The sequence below is a fragment of the Salvelinus namaycush genome, chromosome 3, assembly GCF_016432855.1.
Source record: "Salvelinus namaycush isolate Seneca chromosome 3, SaNama_1.0, whole genome shotgun sequence".
NCBI lineage: Eukaryota > Metazoa > Chordata > Actinopteri > Salmoniformes > Salmonidae > Salvelinus > Salvelinus namaycush.
The window spans coordinates 55,071,340-55,095,232 of record NC_052309.1 but is presented as its reverse complement, the minus strand read 5'-3'; the positions used below and the strand labels follow the sequence as shown (position 1 = coordinate 55,095,232).

The window sequence follows — 23,893 nt, the reverse complement described above, 5'->3', positions numbered from 1 at the left end:
TCACAACTCAATGAAACCTTCACTCTTGCGCAGACATTTAGAAACAAAACATGCCATCTTAAAAATAAGCCAGTTTTTTGAGCGAGAATTAAGACGACTTTTGAGTAACAGATACCATTAATAAGAAGCATCTTATATGGTGAGCTACCGAGTGGCTAGGACAGGCAAGCCCCATACTATTGTGGAGGACTTAATTCTTCCTGCTGCCGTGAATATAGCTGGGACAACGCTGGGGGAAAAGGCCAAAGAAACTAATGCCTTCATCAAACAATACTGGTTCACGACGCATCAGTGACATGGCAGGAGATGTTTTGAAACAATTACTGCTTCGCATACAAGCTAGTGAATTATATGCGTTACAGCTGGATGAGTCAACAGACGTGGCGGGCCTGGCACAGCTCCTGGTATATGTCCGTTACGTTTATGGGGGGGCGGTCAATTAAGGAAGACATCCTCTTCTTTGTTATAGCAAGGCCCCTGAAATCTTGTGTATTTTCTGCACTATGGGCAGCGACCATGTAACTCTTTTACAACATACAGAAGTGCGCTGGTTATCAAGGGGCAAAGTATTGACACAGATTTATATATTTTTTTAAATTGGGAGACAAGCTTAAAGTTATTTTTACTGGCCATAATTTTCACTTGTCTGACCGCTTGCACGATGACGAGTTTCTCACATGACTGGCCTATCTTGGTGATGTTTTTTCTCGACAGAATGATCTGAATCTAGGATTATAGGGACTCTACGCAACATTATTTAATGTGCAGGACAAAATTGAGGCTATGATTAAATTGGATCTCTTCTCTGTTTGCATTAACAAGGACAACACACAGGTATTTCCATCATTGTATGATTTTTTGTGTGCAAATTAACACAAGTTTACGGGACAATGTCAAATGTGATATAGCGAAGCACCGGAGTGAGTTGGTTGCGCAATTACGCATGTACTTTCCCGAAACGAATGACACAAACAACTGGATTTGTTATCCCTTTCATGCCCTGCCTCTAGTCCACTTACCAATATCTGAACAAGAGAGCCTCGTCAAAATTGCAATTAACGGTTCTGTGAAAATGTAATTTAATCAGAAGCCACCTGCCAGATTTCAAATCAAATCAAATCAAATTTTATTTGTCACATACACATGGTTAGCAGATGTTAATGCGAGTGTAGCGAAATGCTTGTGCTTCTAGTTCCGACAATGCAGTAATAACCAACAAGTAATCTAACCTAACAATTCCACAACTACTACCTTATACACACAAGTGTAAAGGGATAAAGAATATGTACATAAAGATATATGAAAGAGTGATGGTACAGAACGGCATAGGCAAGATGCAGTAGATGGTATAGAGTACAGTATATACATATGAGATGAGTAATGTAGGGTATGTAAACATAAAGTGGCATAGTTTAAAGTGGCTAGTGATACATGTATTACATAAAGATGGCAAGATGCAGCAGATGATATAGAGTACAGTATATACATATACATATGAGATGAGTAATGTAGGGTATGTAAACATTATATTAAGTGGCATTGTTTAAAGTGGCTAGTGGTACATTTTTACATAATTTCCATCAGTTCCCATTATTAAAGTGGCTGGAGTTGAGTCAGTATGTTGGCAGCGGCCACTAAATGTTAGTGGTGGCTGTTTAACAGTCTGATGGCCTTGATATAGAAGCTGTTTTTCAGTCTCTCGGTCCCTGCTTTGATGCACCTGTACTGACCTCACCTTCTGGATGATAGCGGGGTGAACAGGCAGTGGCTTGGGTGGTTGTTGTCCTCGATGATCTTTATGGCCTTCCTGTGACATCGGGTGGTGTAGGTGTCCTGGAGGGCAGGTAGTTTGCCCCCGGTGATGCGTTGTGCAGACCTCACTACCCTCTGGAGAGCCTTACGGTTGTGGGCGGAGCAGTTGCCGTACCAGGCGGTGATACAGCCCGACAGGATGCTCTCGATTGTGCATCTGTAGAAGTTTGTGAGTGCTTTTGGTGACAAGCCGAATTTCTTTAGCCTCCTGAGGTTGAAGGCGCTGCTGCGCCTTCTTCACAACGCTGTCTGTGTGGGTGGACCAATTCAGTTTGTCCGTGATGTGTACACCGAGGAACTTAAAACTTTCCACCTTCTCCACTACTGTCCCGTCGATGTGGATAGGGGGGTGCTCCCTCTGCTGTTTCCTGAAGTCCACAATCATCTCCTTTGTTTTGTTGACGTTGAGTGTGAGGTTACGACGAGACGCCCTCTAGGCCGTCTCGTCGTTGTTGGTAATCAAGCCTACCACTGTAGTGTCGTCCGCAAACTTGATGATTGAGTTGGAGGCGTGCATTGCCACGCAGTCGTGGGTGAACAGGGAGTACAGGAGAGGGCTCAGAACACACCCTTGTGGGGCCCCGGTGTTGAGGATCAGCGGGGTGGAGATGTTGTTACCTACCCTCACCACCTGGGGGCGGCCCGTCAGGAAGTCCAGGACCCAGTTGCACAGGGCGGGGTCGAGACCCAGGGTCTCGAGCTTGATGACGAGTTTGGAGGGTACTATGGTGTTAAATGCTGAGCTGTAGTCGATGAACAGCATCCTCTTGTCCAGATGGGTTAGGGCAGTGTGCAGTGTGGTTGCGATTGCGTCGTCTGTGGACCTATTGGGTCGGTAAGCAAATTGGAGTGGGTCTAGGGTGTCAGGTAGGGTGGAGGTGATATGGTCCTTGACTAGTCTCTCAAAGCACTTCATGATGACGGAAGTGAGTGCTACGGGACGGTAGTCGTTTAGCTCAGTTACCTTAGCTTTCTTGGGAACAGGAACAATGGTGGACCTCTTGAAGCATGTGGGAACAGCAGACTGGGATAAGGATTGATTGAATATGTCCTTAAACACACCAGCCAGCTGGTCTGCACATGCTCTGAGGACGCGGCTGGGAATGCCGTCTGGGCCTGCAGCCTTGCGAGGGTTAACACGTTTAAATGTTTTACTCACCTCGGCTGCAGTGAAGGAGAGCCCGCAGGTTTTGGTAGCGGGCCGTGTCAGTGGCACTGTATTGTCCTCAAAGCGAGCAAAAAAGTTATTTAGCCTGTCTGGGAGCAAGACATCCTGGTCCGCGACGGGCCTGGTTTTCTTTTTGTAATCCGTGATTGACTGTAGACCCTGCCACATACCTCTTGTGTCTGAGCTGTTGAATTGCGACTCTACTTTGTCTCTATACTGGGACTTAGCTTGTTTGATTGCCTTGCGGAGAGAATAGCTACTGTTTGTATTCGGTCATGTTTCCGGTCACCTTGCCCTGGTTAAAAGCAGTGGTTCGCGCTTTCAGTTTCACGCGAATGCTGCCATCAATCCACGGTTTCTGGTTTGGGAATATTTTAATCGTTACTGTGGGTACGACATCGTCAATGCACTTTCTAATGAACTCGCTCACCGAATCAGCGTATTCGTCAATATTGTTGTTGGACGCAATGCGGAACATATCCCAATCCACGTGATCGAAGCAGTCTTGAAGCATGGAATCAGATTGGTCGGACCAGCGTTGAACAGACCTGAGCGAGGGAGCTTGTTGTTTTAGTTTCTGTTTGTAGGCTGGAAGCAACAAAATGGAGTCGTGGTCAGCTTTTCCGAAAGGAGGGCGGGGGAGGGCCTTATATGCGTCGCGGAAGTTAGTATAACAATGATCCAAGGTTTTACCAGCCCTGGTAGCACAATCGATATGCTGATAGAATTTAGGGAGTTTTGTTTTCAGATTAGCCTTGTTAAAATCCCCAGCTACGATGAATGCAGCCTCAGGGTGTGTGGTTTCCAGTTTACAAAGAGTCAGATAAAGTTCGTTCAGGGCCATCGATGTGTCTGCTTGGGGGGGAATATATACGGCTGTGATTATAATCGAAGAGAATTCCCATGGTAGATAATGCGGTCGACATTTGATTGTGAGGAATTCTAGATCAGGTGAACAGAATGACTTGAGTTCCTGTATGTCGTTATGATCACACCACGTCTCGTTAATCATAAGGCATACACCCCCGCCCCTCTTCTTACCAGAAAGATGTTTGTTTCTGTCGGCGCGATGCGTGAAGAAACCAGCTGGCTGCACCGACTCCGTTAGCGTCTCTTGAGTGAGCCATGTTTCCGTGAAGCAGAGAACGTTACAATCTCTGATGTCTCTCTGAAATGTTACCCTTGCTCGGATTTCATCAACCTTATTGTCAAGAGACTGGACATTGGCGAGTAGTATGCTAGGGAGTGGAGCGCGATGTGCCCGTCTCCGAAGCCTGACCAGGAGACCGCCTCGTTTGCCCCTTTTACGGCGTTGCTTAGGGTCGCCGGCTGGGATCAGATCCATTGTATTGGGTGGAAGGCAAAACACTGGATCCGCTTCGGGAAAGTCATATTCCTGGTTGTAACGATGGTGAGTTGACGTTGCTCTTATATTCAGTAGTTCCTCCCGACTGTATGTAATGAAACCTAAGATTACCTGGGGTACCAATGTAAGGAATAACACATAAAAAAACAAAATACTGCATATTTTCCTAGGAACGCGAAGCGAGGCGGCCATCTCGGTCGGCGCCGGAAGTTGTAGACTGATTTCTGGACTGGGCTGCGCTCAGAGTATCCTGTCTTGGAAAATTGCGCTGTTAAAACACTGATGCCCTTTGCAATCACGTACCTATGTGAGATTGGATTCTCGGTCTTCACAAAAGCAAGAAAACTAAATACAGGCACAGACTGTGTGGAAAATGATTTAAGACTGAGACTCTCCAATACAACCCAACATTGCACGTTGCATCCTTTCAAGCACACCCTTCTCATTAACCTGTGGTGAGTTATTCACAATTTTCGATGAACAAATAAGGTTTTATATGTATGATGGTCAAATAAAGAGCAAAATTGTTGATTATTATAATATTATTATTTGTGCCCTGGTCCTATAAGAGCGCTTTGTCACTTCCCACGAGCGGGGTTATGACAAAAACTCACTCATTCTTATGTTTAATAAATGTATCGTATAGTATGTGTGGCATGCTTACAATGATGGCAAAAGACAACATTTGAGAATGCGCTGACCCTGGTGCTAGAGGGGGTACGCAGCTGGAGGTTAAGTGTTTGAAGGGGTACGGGACTATAAAAAGTTTGGGAACCACTGGCCTAAAACATTATTCCTCAAGTTCAACTGTCGGTGTCAGTTGGTGCGCACTGCCTTCATATCATATGCCTGCAGTATAAATATACTTATTTCCTCACCACACCAAACCTTCACAAAAGTTTTGCAATTTTATTAAGGTAACATCAAAAGTAAGTCAAGTAAATTTTAATAGGGAAAATACGAGCAGGATGTTATATTGCGGCAAACATTACAATTGGAACTTAATTTGGCAAAAGCAACTTGCTCAGAATGAAACAAAATAACTGGTTTAAGTTATGAACAGGCTGTATTACAGCAATTACCAAGAATGGTCTACTGCCTACCATACCAAACAAATGACAGGAATAGGCTAATGATATTTATTTTACAACAGGTCTACTTACAGTGCATTCGGGAAAGTATTCAGACCCCTTGACTTTTTAAAATTTTTGTTACGTTACAGCCTTATTCTAAAATAGATAATTGTTTTTTTCCCTTGACAATCTACACACAATACCCCATAATGACAAAGAAAAAAGTTTTTTGAAATTTGTGCAAATCAAGAATCTCTGTACTTTGGTCTGTTCATCTTTCTTTTTCTCTTTGCTGCCACCACCATGCTTCACTGTAGGGATGGTACCAGGTTTCCTCCAGACGTGACGCTTGGCATTCAGGCTAAAGAGTTCAATATTTGTTTAATCAGACCAGAGAATCTTGTTTTCATTGGTCTGAGAGTCCTTTAGGTGCCTTTTGGCAAACTCCAAGCGGGCTGTCATGTGCATTTTACTGAGGTTGGCTTCCATCTGGCCCATGTCTGATTGTTGGAGTGCTGCAGAGACGGTTGTCTTTCTGGAAGATTCTCCCATATCCACAGAGGAACTCTGGAGCTCTTTCAGACTGACCATCGGGTTCTTGGTCACCTCCCTGACAAAAGCCCTTCTCTCCCGATTGCTCAGTTTGGCCAGGTGGCCAGCTCTAGGAAGAGTCTTGGTGCTTCCAAACTTCTTCCATTTAAGAATGGTGGAGGCCACTGTGTTCTGCTGCAGAATTTGTTTTGTACCGTTCCCCAGATCTGTGCTTTGACACAATCCTGTCTCGGTGCTCTACGGACAATTCCTTTGACTTCATGGCTTGGTTTTTGCTCTGACATGCACTGTCAACTGTGGATCTTATATAGACAGGTGTGTGGCCGTTCCAAATCATGTCCAATCAATTGAATTTACCACAGGCTGACTCCAATCAAGTTGAAGAAACATCTCATCTCTTAGAATTAGGCTGTGAGGTAACAACACGTGGAAAAAGTCAAGGAATTATGAATACTTTCCAAATGCACTGTATAACCCATCTAAAACTAAATACGGAACACACAATTACATGACAGATCGAACTTAATTCAGCCAACGAAAATGTCTCAACAGAATGAAGAAAAAAAACACATTTGCATATTTAAATAACTGGTTTAGATATGCCTACAATGATAACAATGATATACAGTAATAATAATAATAAAACCAATGACTATAAATACAAAAAAAAAAATGACTACCTGAATAGCGAGTTGCACAGTAGCCTACATTTGGCAGCGCCAACATTCTTCCCATCTTTGTCCACTACAACATTAAAACTTGTCCATATCGAGGGCATTCCACTTCTAGGCTTTTCACTAAAAGGCATAGGTCACGCTCTAACTTAATTTTACTCCATTGAAAAAGGCCTCCATCTTCGCAATCAACAGTAGCCCAAGGATCCTCTCTCGCTCTCTCTCCTCAGCAGCATGCACGTAAGGCAGCGGGCAAGGAGTGAGAGAATGGTGCTAAAGCGTGAAATTGGGATGTATGATATGCTGCCCGGACAATTTGGCTGGCTACAATTGTATTTATTGGCTTTCAATTAATTTTAGAATCGGCCAAAAGCCTGCAATTACTGGCTAACGGAAACCCTGGACCAATGTTACACATCATTAGAGCTGCATGCATCACGAGCAAATTCATTGTATCATTTCACTTTGCCTGTAGCGCAGAAATCGTGAGAATCTCGCAGTGAAGATGGAGTTGGAGGAATGGAGGCACTGGCTGGAAGGTGCAGAACACCCGTTCATTGTATGGACTGACCACAAAAATCTGGAGTATCTCTTCACCGCCAAACGCCTCAACTCCAGGCAAGCTAGATGGGCCCTGCTGTTCACACGCTTCAATTTCTCCCTCTCATATCGGCCGGGATCCAAGAATGTCAAGCCGGAAGCACTGTCTCGCCGTTATAGCCCCACGGCTATTACCCCGGAGCCCGAGACCATCCTTGCCTTGCGATGGCCCACTCAGCTGGGGTATAGGGAAACAGGTCCGGGAGGCACAGCATTCCCAGCCGAACCCGGGGGGGGACGATGACTTTGTCACGGGTCTTCCCCCATTTGATGGCAACACTGCCATCCTCACTGTGGTGAATTCGTTTTCCAAAGCCACCCACTTCATTCCTCTACCCAAACTACCCTCTGCCAAGGAGACGGCCCAGCACATTTTCCGGATCCATGGACAACCGGTTGACATGGTCTCTAACCGGGGCCCTCAGTTCTCGTCTCGGTTCTGGAAGACGTTCTGCACCCTCATTGGGTCGTCTGGCCAGCCTGTCCTCCTGATTCCACCCCCAGTCCAACAGCCAGTCAGAGCGAGCGAACCAGGATCTGGAGACTAATCTGCGATGCCTGGTCTCCGCCAACCCCACCTCCTGGAGCCAGCAACTGGTGTGGGTCGAATACGCCCGCAACACCCTCCCCTGTTCTCCTTTTCAGTGTTCCCTTGGGGTATCAGCCCCCGCTCTTCCCCGAGCAGGAGGAAGAGGTCAGCATTCCTTCTGCCCAGATGTTTGACCGCCTTTGTCGTCGTACCTGGAGGAGAGCTCGGTCGGCCCTCCTCAAGACCACCTCCAGGTATCGACGACATGCGGATCGCCATCGGACCCTGGCTCCCCGGTATCGTCTCAGGCAGAAGGTATGGCTATCCACCCGGGATCTGCCCCTCCGGGTGGAATCCCGCAAACTCTCCCCCCGGTTTATTGTCCCATTTCCAAAATTATTACCCCCTCTGCTGTTCGTCTTCTGTTACCCCGCACCCTTCATATACATCCCACTTCTCATGTGCCCAGAGTTAAACCTATATCTCACAGTGTTTTTTTGTCTCAGCTCCTGCTTTTCCCCAGTCTCTCTTTTTCTCGTTGTCCTGGTTTTGACCCTTGCCTGTCCTGTCTCTGAACCCGCCTGCCTGACCAATCTGCCTGCCCCTGAGCCTGCCGTCCTGTACCTTTGCCCCACCTCTGGATTACCGACCTCTGCCTGACCCGACCCTGAGCCTGCCTGCCGTCCTGTACCTTTCCCCCACTACTCTGGTTATCGACCCCTGCCTGCCTTGACCTGTCATTTGCCTGCCCTGTTTCTGTAATAAACATTGTTACTTCGACACAGTCTGCATCTGGCTCTTACCTTCAAACCTGATAACCAGGGATGTTCTCTTTAGAAGTGAGTTACTTGGACAACTTCTCTGTCCTGCTAAGCATTCGAAATGTACATTTTGGGTGTCAGGGAAAATGTATGGAGTAAAAATTAAACATTTTTTTAAGGAATGTAGTGAAGTAAAAGTAAATGTTGCCAAAAATATAAATATTAAAGTCAAGTACAGATACCCCCAAAAACTACTTAAGTATTACTTTAAAGTATTTTGAATTAAGTACTTTACACCACTGCAGCCACCCAAGTCATAGACTGTTCTCTTTGCTACAGCACGGCAAGTGGTCCCGATGCACCAAGTCTGGAACCAACAGGACCCTGAACAGCTTCTACCCCCAAGCCATAAGACAGTTAAGATAGTCCAGGTAGCTATTTTGTCATCTATCTGCATTGACCCTTTTTGCACTAACTCTTTTGACTCACATACGCTGCTCCTACTATTTATTCTTTACCCTTACCTATATGTGTATATATAGTATCTACCTCAATTACCTCATACCCTTGCACATAGCAAAATTATCATTACTGTGTATTTATTCCTTGTGTTATTATTATTTATAATTGTTCTCTTTGCATTGTTGGGCAGGGCCTGTAAGTTAGCATTTCACACCTGTTGTTTATGAAGCATGTGACAAATAACATTTTGATTTGATAATAATTTGTACACTGCAAATCAACCACAAGTAAGCCCAAAAAGTGACTGTATTAGAAAAATAACAATAATTTTATACCTTGATTGAGCTATATTGCATGCTAATGACATTTTTTCTATACTAATACAATTGCTCAGTAAAATAGATTTTGTTTAACAAGTAATAAAAACAAATCTAAAAAATATGAAAATAATTGGATCCCCTGTTTTCAATACTCCAGCATCCCCCCCACACACACACTTGCGAGGATAACAGAAGGTCTGAATCCTAAGTAACCTGCACTTTGTTAGATCAACATAGCAACTGTAGTAGCTCAAAGCTGTGTGCTGGAAAACCATGAGAGGAGTAGGGATTGTGGTGCTCGTGAATTTCCTTTATTTTTCGGCTTCAGACCAATGCCTACTTCTAACTTAAAACATAGTTTTAGTTTTTAATACATTTTGCACAGTATTTGTATTACTTTATCTTTTTAATCTATCTTTTTTTGCCCTTCTTTATTTTTTATTTATTTCACCCTTATTTAACCAGGTAGTCGAGTTGAGAACAAGTTCTCATTTACACCTGCGACCTGGCCAAGATAAAGCAAAGCAGTGCGACACAAACAACAACACAGAGAGATACACATGGAATAAACAAGCGTACAGTCAATAACACAATAGAAAAAAAATTGTCTATATACATTGTGTGCAAATGGCGTGAGGAGGTAAGGCAATAAATAGGCCATAGTAGCAAGTAATTCTAATTTAGCAAATTAACACTGGAGTGATAGATGTGCAGATGATGATGTGCAAGTAGAAATACTGGTTTTCCAAATAGCAGAAAAGTCAATAAAAACAATATGGGGATGAGGTAGGTAGATTGGATGGGCTATTTACAGATGGGCTATGTACAGCTGCAGCGATCGGTTAGCTGCTCAGATAACTGATGTTTAAAGTTACTGAGAGAACTATAAGTCTCCAGCTTCAGCGATTTTTGCAATTCGTTCCAGTCGTTGGCAGCAGAGAACTGGAAGGAAAGGCGGCCAAAGGAGGTGTTGGCTTTGTGGATGACCAGTGAGATATACCTGCTGGAGCGTGTGCTACAGGTGGGTGTTGTTATCGTGACCAGTGAGCTAGCAAAGACTTATAGATGACCTGGAGCCAGTGGGTCTGGCGATGGATATGTAGCGAGGGCCAGCCAACGAGAGCATACAGGTTAAGGGATCCAATAATTTTGAGCCCCACTGTACGTCTCTGTATACTTGGGAACAGATTTCATACATATAAATATTTTGGGGATTCATTCCTGGTGATTTAAAAAATAATAATTATAATATCTTTACTAAAAACTTTGGAGGACCCCAAAAATTCACTTGCAGGCCGGTTTTGGCCCACTGGCCGCTTGTTGCAGACCCTGCTGTAGGCCGACACAAACAATCGCTGCCAGTAGGATGAAATTGCACCCTATTCCCTATAGGCTATATTGCACTACATCCCTATATATAGTGCACTACTTTGATAGGGTTCAGATACACACACGGATATACACACACACCGATACAAACGTTGAGTGTTTTGTTTGTCGACTGGCCGTATGTCTAATTATAAGGTCTGAGTGATACATTATGCATAAACAATAAGTAACAGGCATATTTTTTATCGCTCCCTGCCAGCAAAAAACCTTTTAAGGATAATCACTTACAACTACTACAACCTTAATAATCCACAGCAGTGGGATTATCTCACTAAATATGAGCTTTAGAGAGCTAGCTGCTGCTGGTGCTGCCTGTCCTGACCTGGCTGGTTTAGATGGATGAGAGGGAGGCAGGATAAAGATCTACTACAGAGAGACTTAGACCCAACACTGGCTGGCTGGGGCACGCAGGACAGACATCAGCTAGCTACAACACACAGCTGGACACTGGATGAGGGAGAGGTCTGCTGCTTTAAAACATGGAAGAAATGGTTTAAAAGCCCAACCCAAAAGGGTCTTATCTTTTGAATTGTATAATAAGTGCTGCATTTGTCTCTGGCCAGTATGCTACATGACAGTGCCATGTGAGAGAGAGAGAGAGAGAAAGGTTAAGGCACAAAGCTGGACACTGTATGAAAGAAGAGTCAGACCACCCAACCTCAACAGGGTCCTATTCTCTTATCTCTAGCAATGTATGTGTTGTATTTGCCTTTATTTATTGAAGCCTAGGCTGTTTGATAGTACAGTCAGCACAGTGTGAGAGACAGAGAGAAAGGCTAATGACGTTTTTAAATCCATGAAGTCTGACGTGCAAATCCATAGGAATGACTGTGACATTTTGTTAATCTCAACAAGCAATCTGTCCTAACCACAGAGTTGAAAAGGAGGAGACAATCCATACGAGCGGTTTGATCTTGAGGAATATTTGAACCCAATTAATTGAAAATAGCATTGCAGTTATTTTCATGACTAAAGACGTCAGCAGCATGTCTAATGCAAAAAAGTATCTTAATCTCTTTGTGTAGAAGATTATTGTGTGTGTCACTAGTAGATACCCATAGACTTCCAGTCATTGCGCTAACGCTAGTTAGCATTGGCACGCAAAACTACCTCTAACTTCCTACATACTGGAAACCGACATAAAAATAGTAACCACGAGTTCATCTGACTCTGGGGAAGTAGATAAAGGGCCTTATTGCCAAAATCCTGAAGTATCCCTTTAAACAAAACTCAAATACTAAGCCAATCTGAAATTGTCATCTAGTCCTACCGTTAGTGAGACTACTGTACTATGTTTTTAAGTTGAACAAGAAACTCCCCATATGAATTAAGTAGTGACTTTCCCTATGCAATAAATCGGGATTAAATGATGTGAAACAGTGTTAGAGGTCTCACCTCGTGTGGCGTGGGGCTGGTCCTGCGTGGGCTGTGATGGGGGCTGTGGTGGGACTCGGCTGACTTTGGGGAGAGGTGGGTGGTGTCAGAGACAGACTTGGGGGAGCTGGAGGACTTGGTCAGGCTGATGGTGGGCAGCTCACGGTGCTTGGTGGTGGGGGAGCGTGTGAGACCCGCAGCGTGAGGGGTGGCCCCCATCTGGAGAGTTGCCGCCACATCTACAGGGAGGAGGAAGGTACATGAGCAAACAAATCTCTTTGCTTTTTTCATGTTTCATTGAAAGGATAGCGAGAGAGTAACAGGAAAGTTAGGAGAAAGTGTGCTAGAAGAGCAGTGGGTCGGATTGGAACCCATGTGAGCACAAGTACATGTGGTCTGGAGGCAGTGGCCTAGACTGCTGGACCACCTCAGGCTACAAACATACACCCTCTTCTGTGACCTGTTTGTAGTTATCCATTTGGGAGTTGGTGTTCTAGGTCCCTGGCTGATTAAACAGTGGAGTGGAGGGAGTAAAACCCTCCTGTCCCCATCTGTCTCTGTGCTTAGAGGTCACGACCCCCGAGCACAGCACCATACATGGCACACCGGGGCCAGAAAGAACTAAGGGGCTTAACCATACAGCCCGGATATCACTCACTCACCGTTGTTGACCCACGTCTCTGTGTGTGTTTGGGACCTTTGTGTGAGAGGGATTGTATATGTGTGGCATCATTCATTCAGCCACTCACTGCAAGCCCCACCAAACCAAACCAATTGATTTTGAATATGTGGGTCGTTACAATGAACCTAACAGTGATTTCAGGTACCAAGTTACTCAAAAAAGACCAGGAAAGGGAGTGATAGTGCTCATGGTAGCAGTGACAGTCTCAATGACCCAAGATCTCTAGGAACAGTAGCAGTACATGGTAGCGAGGAGTCCTAAGGGAGAGTATCTCTCTCCTCCAGTCCACATCATCACCCAGAGAGTTCAAATCATCCCATAGGTAGGCCACCTTGATCTACAACAGAAACAGAACACCTACTGTACATGGCTGGAGGGAGGGATGGATGGATACAATAGGGATTTGAAGGGATACTTTAAAGCCAGTGGCGGCCAGGATTACAATATAATATGTTCTTAGTCCGGGTCTGCATCATATGGAATCCCTTTCAAACGTAATCATGTCGATCTAAAAGTAATACCAACACAATCCTAAATGGAGATCCAGGGTTGGAACAAACACTCTTTAGTTTAGCAATCTTCATGTGTACAATCAATCTTGGTAGGAACTATAGACCATATTGGTAAACTGTGCCTGAGGGAGATTCAGTATTAGTAGTTAAAATGAGCCAGAGGGGGCATACAAAGGCCATATGAAGATGCATTTATTGGGATGGGGAGTGTATTTCATGAAGGGAATATGAGTGAGCATGTGGAATGTATTGGTGTCGTGACGGTATTATGATATGGTTTTAATGGTTAGGGTAATATCATGGTAATAACGGTTGCCCTTCGGCATGTATCAGGAACATGATGGTAATAACGGTTGCCATGGTTACCCCCAGCGAGGCCCACACCGTTGGTCAGATGGCAGAGGGCATGGTTAGTGAGGAGTGCGGAGCCAGCCAGGTCCAGTTTGCCGGCCTGCAGTCGGAAGGTCTCCAGCTCATGGCTGAGCAGGCCGAACTGTTCACTCTGGCTGCGACATTTATCCTCCAACTCACGCACCTTAGACTGAAGACAGCACAGAGAGAGATAGAGGTACACACACGTACACACACACACACACACACACACACACACACACACACACACACACACACACACACACACACACACACACACACACACACACACACACACACACACACACACACACACACGATTTAGTTTCAGCTCCTAGGCAAACAAAATATCATAGGCTAATGAAAGGGTATTTGTGTGGTGGCCTACTTTGACAATCTGCCTATTTAAAAATTATACTACTGGAATATCAACTTTAAAAAATTGACTTATTATATGCATAAACACTCACAATTACAATCACATTTAGGATCAAATGAAAAGACAAAAAGGCGGGAAAAGGAGTGAGAAGGTTGAGTAACAGGTTTCAGGGCCTTAGTAGGAGGTGTTGGTTTTGTGGGTGACAAACAGAATCTGAAGCGTAGCTAGCGTAGTTTGCAGCGAGTTGCATGTCCTCCGACACAGTTCAGCAGCGCTCACAGTCACACTAGCAAAGCCACGGCCACAGCTCAGTCAGAACGCTCTAACAGGGTTTAGCATCAGCCCCCAGTGAGTTTCTATAACCGGCTGCTTTCACTTCCGGTTGTGGTGGGAGTTTCCTGGTAGTGATGTGACAGGGCCCCTAGCTAAACGAAACACACGTGCACTGACACACACACACACACACACACACACACACACACACACACACACACACACACACACACACACACACACACACACACACACACACACACACACACACACACACACACACACACACACACACACACACACACACACACACACACACACACACACCTTCCTGTCAAACCTCTCACCTACACCACCAAGCACAGCCTGTCCCAAATGACTGCTCGAACTCTAACATGAACCAAGTCACAAAGTGGGAGATATAGCAAGTAGATCCAGCTAATGTATGACATTTTACATTTTAGTAATTTAACAGACGCTCACTTACAATTAGTGCATTCATCTTAAGATATCACAGTCATAGTAAGAACATCTTTCCTCAATAAAGTAGCTAACAGCAAAGTCAGAGCTAGTAAGGGCGGAAAAAGTCAAGTGCAAGTGTTGGTTCACAAAAGTATTTTATTTTGGTGGGGGCATGCTACCCGTTCTCTTACGAGATTTGAGTCACTGTGCTGACTATAGGATAGATCAAGCTCCCAATAGCGAGATACAAAACTACGTTGAGAGGAGAGAGAGAGAGAGGGAAGAGAGAGAGAAGCCCCACTATGTCAGGGTCACAGCTCGACTGCCAAGAAAGCAGGCTAACTCTATCTTAACACCTTGAGCTTAAGAACCAAGCCAATTCTCCTATGAACAAGGTTCAGTTTACTCAGCCCAGCGGGGGACTGGATTTCGTGCCATAGAGTAATCTAACAGCAGCGTCACTCGGCCTGACCTGTTTAACACTGACTTTAATCACCTACACTCACTCTCTCACACTCCAATTCCTCCCTCACTCACTCATTCTCTCACACTCCACTCCCTCCCTCACATTCCACTCTCTCTCTCTGTGTGTGTGTGTGGACGTGTATAGTGAAACACGTCCATACACACAGCGCTAGCGCACACACGGACACATACTAATACACATTCACACACTGAGGGCCAGCCGGCATCAGAGGGTTTCTCCGTGTCAACACAAAGGGATTATTTAAAATGAACACAATTACTACTAGGCTTGTTATGTAACTGGCTGAACCACACAGATGTGTAGGAAAAGGCACATAGGACAGTACACTGACACACGCCGGCCTGGCTGGAGCCTATCACCTCTCAGAGAGAGCCCAAATAAGCTTGTCGTGTTGTATTCAAAGCCTGTTACAACACTATAGACCACCTCTGCTGTAGCTAGAGAACATACGAGGCCATCTTTGCCTTTCCATAAATACATCCTAGAAACCAATAACTTCAGGTATAGAACTTCGGTAGCGTTTTCCTCAGATTTGCTTTATTAAAGTCCCCAGAGACAATAAATACGGCCTCAGGTTTAGGGCTGTTACGGTGACCATATTAGGCTTCTCCAAGCTCTGATGCTGCTGATGGTCATTAGTAGCCAACCAAACTTGCTAACTGCCTGGAACTCTGCACTCTATTGTCCCTCTAATCATTCTGACATCAATGCAAATGTATTCGAAAATCAAACACTTAATGAGAGCCCATGAGCTCATGTTGCGTAACATTTCTATAGGCTATGCAATTGCGTCAGAAAACAGAGTGATGGCCTCAATTAAAAAGAGGAGGATCCCATCAGCTTTCTGTAGGCTAGGCCTACCATATTTATTTCTCAAATGTCCTAATATTTAGCACATTGCTTCTCTTCACAACAGGATTATAGCCTACCTGGCTGGCATGAAAATGAACTATGTGAAAAGCATCCTCCAATCGCTTTTTAAGTGCCTAGATGACATGTATTTTTTTCCATTGCCCGTTTCGAGATAGGTGCATGATAATGGTGTCACGTTCCTGACCTGTTTTCTGTTAGTTTTGTATGTGTTAGTTGGTCAGGACGTGAGTTTGGGTGGGCAGTCTATGTTTTCTGTTTCTATGTTGGTTTAAAGGGTGACCTGATATGGCTCTCAATTAGAGGCAGGTGGTTTTCATTTCCTCTGATTGAGAGCCATATTAAGGTAGGTGTTTTCACATTGATTGTTGTGGGTGGTTGTCTCCTGTGTCTGTGTTTGTTTGCACCATACGGGACTGTTTCGTTCGTTCGTCGTTTTGTGTAGTCATTTTCCTGTTCGTGAGTTCTTCGTGTTATGTAAGTTCTTATGTTCAGGTTCGTCTACTCCGTTTGTTGTTTTGTTTAGTTTCAAGTGAAGTTCGTGTTTTCGTCTTTACTTAAATAAATCATGTCATATCAAGACGCTGCATTTTGGTTTAATCCCTGCTCCTCCTCTTCGGATGAAGAGGAGGAGGAACGCCGTTACAAATGGTCCATTCTAAATCAAAACATATTTCACACATATATTATTTAGTATATTTAAAGACAAGATTAAATCAAGAATAGTGTAATGGGTGACAACATTAGCATATCACTTGTGAATAATTTATTATCACTCGTGAATAATGCCTACGTCACGGATCCCCCCGGTACTGATGTTCTGTTCACCAGTACGTAGCCGGCTTTCTAGGCTTCACTGAACGGGATTCATTATCATCAACCCCGGACTGTCTTGTCTGATTACACACACCTGGTTCCCATTTCCCCTGATTAGTATGTTATATATGTGCCCTCTGTTCCCTCTGTCTTTGTCAGTTACTGTTCCCATGTCCGTTGGTGGTGTGAGTACCTATGCGTTGGTGCAGCTGTTATATAAAGCACGCAGCATGTTGTGTTTTATGGGTATCGTCCCGTGTCATTCAACGAGGTTTACCCTCGCTTGTTTGTTTGGGTACAGCCCAGTGTTTTTGTATACGTGTTTGTTTTGGGTGTATTAAAAACCCCTATTGTGTATTCCTGCGCCTGTCTCCAAATCCTTTATACCAGCGTGACAGCCTAGCTTAATGCAAACAGCGCATTATGATTTTTGTAACTTTTTCAAATCACAGTCAAATCACACCTCATGTAGCCTAGTCCATAGGCCTATATGTTTTGACAAGGTTTGTATCACAACTAAAGTGGCCAAATAACTTTACAGCGGGTGTAGAGCCTAACTGGCATACATACGTGAGTTTCTAGTTTGGGGAAGATCATTTTCATCATAAAAATTACCTTCATAATAAAAGCAAAACATGTATAAATCGCATTTGTGGTCACTTATGAGAATGGTGTTTTCCTGCTTTTCCTGCGCTTATAGCCTACTGTCCTGTGCGCATTGCTGTGCTTATAATGTGAAGAAATAGCCTAATAGTATATCAACATTTTGAGCTAAACGTTCTCATCTGCTGCGTCAGGCTCATTGCTTGAAACAGGTTTTTTGATCCTAGTGGTTGTATTAATTTGGGATCTATCGTATCCCACAACTGTTCAAGACTATGTATGTTTGGAATATTTATAGGTCAACTTTTGTACTATGGGGGATAGTAGATTGACATATGCTAGTGCTTTTGCTTTTCAGCTGACGAAAAGTAAATGTGGACAGTTCTTCCAATATCTACAATATGCGCCTTGGACAAGGACGCACGCAGTTGCAGCCCGATGTCTTCGCGCAGCCTGTACTTGTAGCCTGTGAGAAAGACCAGATCACGTGATGGAGAGCCATGTGAGTGAGAGGTGTTTCGGCACGAATTCTAATTGTTAAATTCAGCCCAAGGGCACAACGGCCACTGGCCGCAAAAGGTATGGATTTTTTTTTTTTGCATTCAGCCTTTTAGGAGGCATTATGGCCACACAAAGGGAATGCAGCAGGGAAATTCGAGGCATTATCAAGTGCTTGTCAAATTGTGAAGGAGAGACCGATGAAGTGTGTACAGCCTGCGCAAAAAACAAAGCAGAGCTCATGCCTTTCATGCGTTTCATGCATCATTTTTTCAAATGATCATTACAGTCGCATAATGCAGCCTTAGAATGTATTAAAAATGTAAACATACAGCCCAACATTTGTATCACAACTAAAGTTACATAAGGCCTGATGAGAATATTATAAAGTGCTTTTCAAATTGTGAATGAGAGACTGATGCCTTTCATGCAACTCTTTTCAAATCATCATAAGTTCCATCATCTAAACATTTAGCCTAAAGTTGCATAAATACATCTACATTCAGCATATAGGAGTACCTGTTTCTTTGTTAACCGCTCAACACAAAATAGCTGCATGTGCGCACTCCCTCAAATCGTTTGGAGAAAATATCATTTATATTTTATTCAGTTATGTTAAATTGTATTCTTCATACTATAAAATAGTATAAAATAATGTCACAGAATTCTAAGCAAATCTTGTTCGCTATATTAACTAGTGTAGCCTACAGCCATATGGCATAGCCAGATCAGGACCTAACATAAGGACAACTCAGTATGCTATTCTGTTCTTCTGAAATAGACTACATTTTCTTCATATAATGTTTCTTTAGACCTGTCTAAAATAAATAATGGATTTATTGTGAAGGTGTAGGCTATAATACATGGATTTATTAGACTTTTAAAAATGCAGATGTTCCAAAGGTCTGCATCAGTGGCTTGTAGGCTATGCATGGAAGCCAGGAGATGCTAAATGTGTTTATGTTCATAAAGGTAAGTTACTGTGAGACTGTCAGTTATTTGCTTGACAATCACCGCCACAGCCCTAATCAGGGTATCACCGGTCACATTTAAATTTGTCCTTGATTCTCAAACTAACTAGCCACTACTTGCTGCAAGGACACTTGTGTCTAGGACTTTGTAAAGGCAAGGTGTAGTAGTCTGTCTATCTATCTACACAGAGGCTTAAGGTGGGGGTTGGTAACAGGGTGGATGAGGTTGGGATCTGGGCTAGAGTATCAGGACAGAGGCTTTGTGTTGCTGGTACCTGCATGCAGTCCAGAGTAGTCTGGTTAGCAGGGAAACAAAGCACAGAAAAAAAGCACTTTAAAAACAAACTCATGCTTGTGAAAAGTGGAGTTGAGGAAGAAAAACATGGTTAATAGATTAGAGTCCAGGTCCTGAGAGAGAAGGGTCCGTCGGCGTAAATCATAGAGATGGGGATAGAAAACGGACCGTATGGACACTATGATCTCATCACTATTTCTCTCTGTCTTCCATACCTCCTCTGGAGGGAGAGAGAGACTTTTACAAGTGATGGTCTTTGTTTAGAGAGATGGAGAGGAAGAGAGTAGGAGGAATAGTAATGAGCAATTCAAACAAAACAGGAGCGTAACGGTACTGTACCAGCTCCCTCTGCAACACAAGCTGGATCAAGTCCTACAACAGAATACATACACACTTCATTTACACAGAGAAACACAACACATGAACACACTGTATAACAAAGGGTTTACTGACACAATGACAATATACACTATGATGATCAGTCTGTCGGAGGTTCTTTCACCGTTTAAATTGTTGAACATAAAATACTGTAGAAACACTAGCAAATCAGCTCCAAGTGATTTTTAGTTTGGAAATCTTTTCCAAAGTATTCCCACGCATAATAGAGAGATATATGTGGTCGTACACAAATGTAAGCAAGGTTTGAAATGATTATGCTTTGGTAAAATACTATATCTGTTTGGGCTTCTTGCGGTCAATTTGCAGTCTACAAATTATTTGTAATTATGTTCCGGCCCCCTGACCTTCCGCTCAAGAAAAAATCGTCCCTTGGCTGAATCTAGTTGATGATCCCTGCTCTAAAACAAACACACTCTACCCCTCACTTCTCTGGGGAGAGAGAGAGAGAGAGAGTCAGTGACTTCCACTAGCTATTGTGGCTTAGATAAATATTGATATATTCCCCTCGAGCGTGCAAGTTCACCTCAGTCTCATTAGCCAAGTCTGTAGGCCTATACTATAGCATGTTGAGGGAGGCCCTGCCTTTTATAGACAGTCCTGTGTTACACAGCCAGGCTACCTTCATGTGACAGAGAGGGAATGATAATGTAGTGTCTATAGAACTACAACAACCGCACCTCTGCACCAATAGAAATATCATCAGAAACATAGAAATACAAGATCTAGACCTCTGTCTGCACCATAGAAGTTCCTCTGTGGAGATGGGAGAACCTTCCAGAAGGAAAAAGCATCTATGCAGCACTCCACCATAGAAGTACAAGATCTAGACCTCTGTCTGCACTATAGAAATACAAGCTCTAGACCTCTATTGGCACCATAAAAATACAAGATCAAGACCAGACTTACCTCCAGCAACTGTACCACCCCCTCATGCTCCCTCTTGGCAAAAAACTCAGCCTGTTGAATTGAAAAATAAACACTGTTTTTTATTTATTAGTTCACATCTAGTCCCTCTCAAAAGTTCTCTCTAGAACTAAACAAACAACTTTGCACCCAAAGGCTGCCTCCTACTGGACAAAGTCTTAATTACCCATAATATAAGAGATGACAACATTTTTTATTTGAGTTTGATTGGGTTTTGCGGAGTGATTGCTGGGAACAGGGTTTCTTGGCAGTTGTGGTTATATACAGTGCATTTGGAAAGTATTCAGACTCTTTGACTTTTTCTACTTTGTAACGTTACATCTAAAATGGATTAAATAAAAAGCAATCCTTAGCAATCTACACACAATAACCCATAATAACAAAGTGAAAACAATTTTAGAATTTTTTGCAAATGTATTAAAACAAAAAACAGAAATACCTTATTTACATAAGTATCTAGACCCTTTGCTATGATACTCGAAATTGCGCTCAGGTGCATCCTGTTTCCATTGATCATCCTTGAGATGTTTCTACAACTTAATTGGAGTCCACCTGTGGTAAATTCAATTGATTGGACATGGTTTGGAATGACACACACCTGTCTATATAAGGTCCCACAGTCAACAGTGTATGTCAGAGCAAAAACCAAGCCAAGAGGTCGAAAGAACTGTCCGTAGAGCTCAGAGCCAGGATTGTGTCGAGGGACAGATCTGGGGAAGGGTACCACAACATTTCTGCAGCATTGAAGGTCCTCAAGAACACAGTGGCCTCCATCATTCTTAAATGGAAGAAGTTTGGAATCACCAAGACACTTCCTAGAGCTGGCCGCCCGGCCAAACTGAGCAATCGGGGGAGAATGGTCTTGGTCAGGGAGGTGACCAAGAACCCGATGGTTACTCGGACAGAGCTCTAGAGTTCCTCTGTGGAGATGGGATAACCTTCCAGAAGGAAAAAGCATCTATGCAGCACTCCACCAATCATGACTTTATGGTAGAGTGACCAGACAGAAGCTATTCCTCAGTAAAATGTACTGACAGCCCGCTTGGAATTTGCCAAAAGGCACCTAAAGGACTCTCAGACCATGGGAAACAAGATTCTCTGGTTTGATGAAACCAAGATTGAACTCTTTGGCCTGAATGCGAAGCATCACGTCTGGAGGAAACCTGCACCATCCATACGGTGAAGCATGGTAGTGGCAGCATCATGCTGTGGGGATGTTTTTCAGTGCCGGGGACTGGGATACTAGTCAGGATCGAGGCAAAGATGAACAGAGCAAAGTACAGAGAGATTCTTGATGAAAACGTGCTCCAGAGCGCTCAGGACCTCAGACTGGGGCAAAGGTTCACCTACCAATAGGACAACGACCCTAAGCACACAGCCAAGACAATGCAGGAGTGGCTTTGGGACAAGTCTCTGAATGTTCTTGAGTGGCCTAGCCAGAGCCCGGACTTGAACCCGATCTAACATCTTCAGAGAGACCTGAAAATAGCTCTGCAGCAACACTCCCCATCCAACCTGACAAAGCTTGAGAGGATCTACAGAGAAGAATGGGAGAAATTCCCCAAATACAGTTGTGCCAAGCTTGTAGCGTCATACCCAAGAAGACTCAAGGCTGTACTCGCTGCCAAAGGTGCTTCAACAAAGTATTGAGTAAAGGGTCTGAGTACTTATGTAAGTTTGATATTTACATTAGCAAACATTTCTAAATAACTGTTTTTGCTTTGTGTGTAGACTGATGAGGGGGGAAAAAAATCAAAAAATCAAAATACAATAATGCTGTAACCTAAAAAAGATCAAGGGGTCTGAATACACTGCAACCAATCAATTGAATTTACCACAGGCGGACTCCAATCAAGTAGTAGAAACATCTCAAGGATGATCAATGGAAACCGGATGCACCTGAGCTCAATTTCAAGACTAATTGCAAAGGTTCTGAATACTTATGTACATAAGGATATAAAAAATGGATATAATACATTTGTAAAAAATTCTAAAAAACAGTTTTTGCTTTGTCATTATGGGGTATTGTGTGTAGAATGATGAGAAAAAAACAAACAATATAATCCATTTGATAATAAGGCTGTAACGTAACAAAATGTGGAAAAAGGGAAGGGGTCTGATTACTTTCCACATGCACTGTATATGCCATTTATATATATTTTTATGTAAGTATACATTTTACGTATTGGTCCTGGGAATTGAACCCACTGTCCTGGCATTATAAGCACCATGCTCTACCAACTGAGCTACAGAGGACCAGAGGCCATGTACGGTGCTGCTCACCCGCTGTAGCCGTTTGATCTCATCCTGTTTAAACTTGAGGATAGCCAGTGCCTGCTCATGTTCTAGTTCCAGCTGCTGCCTTCGCTCAGCGACCTCTCGCATATGCTGCAAGCAATCAAAGGAGACACGTATTTCATGTAGTCAAACAACACTGACATAATTACTCTATATTCTCTACTCTCGGCTTCCATGAGGCAAATTCCCAGACAAATGGCAAGACTACTAGCAAATGCATACTGGCAACACTACTAATAAATGCTAACACTACTATGTTTGTAGTCAAAGTGAACCTGGCCCCAGGGATCTCCGGTTTCGTCACATTTGTTCTGAAATAGTGAAACTTGGAAGTGTTGCAACAGAAGACTGGAGGTGAGCCTGTACCTTTAGGACCTGCTCTAGGTTCTCCAGTTTGGCACGGAGTCTCTGGTTCTCCTCGAGAACTGAATCACGTTGAGCGGTCACTTCAGAGAGGTCTTCCCTCAGCTCCTCATTCTCAACCTGGGCCTGAGAGAGAGGGATGGGGAGAGAGAGAGAGGGATGGGGATAGAGAGAGAGTACTGGCATTCCTCATGACTAGCATGAGAAGGACAGACAAAACAAATACTGTCCCATTCCAACATAGAAACAGAAGCCCTTCCAGTCTACTGAAGGTTCACGACAGAAAAGACTGTTGAGGGTTCCCATTTGAACCATAATGTAGAGATTTATTCTGTCATCAAAACAACACTAAGCCTAAGAGGCCCTCAATAGAATAGAATGGAGACTGACCTGGTCGAGCAGCTGTGCCTTCCTCCTGAGGAGATCCGCCTCCTCCTCTAGTTGTTCATTTTTGCCCCGCTCATCCTCAAGCAGGCTCTCCTGTCAGAGCACAAACGACAACAAGAAGACAAGATTCAACAGCCAGGGATGAAGCCATTATTTCTCATCAGTCCCAGTCAAGAGAGAGTATAGTCACTATACTGTAGTACAGCCGAAACATTGGTGCTG

At 43.7% G+C, this 23,893-nt stretch overlaps 1 protein-coding gene across 1 annotated transcript in view; it reads right to left on the bottom strand.

Moving 5' to 3' along the window:
- The window catches only part of LOC120043921 (peripheral-type benzodiazepine receptor-associated protein 1), a 52,744-nt gene extending 29,733 nt beyond the window's left edge, over nucleotides 1–23,011 (bottom strand). The window contains exons 1-5 of the mRNA XM_038988522.1: nucleotides 22,907–23,011; nucleotides 20,606–20,656; nucleotides 19,281–19,301; nucleotides 13,641–13,815; nucleotides 12,102–12,319 (exon numbers count right to left, since the gene is read on the bottom strand). Coding sequence (XP_038844450.1) covers nucleotides 12,102–12,319; nucleotides 13,641–13,815; nucleotides 19,281–19,301; nucleotides 20,606–20,656; nucleotides 22,907–23,008 — 567 coding nt within the window. The 5' untranslated portion in view covers nucleotides 23,009–23,011. The remainder of the gene's footprint in view (nucleotides 1–12,101; nucleotides 12,320–13,640; nucleotides 13,816–19,280; nucleotides 19,302–20,605; nucleotides 20,657–22,906) is intronic.
- Between the last annotated feature and the right edge of the window lie 882 nt (nucleotides 23,012–23,893).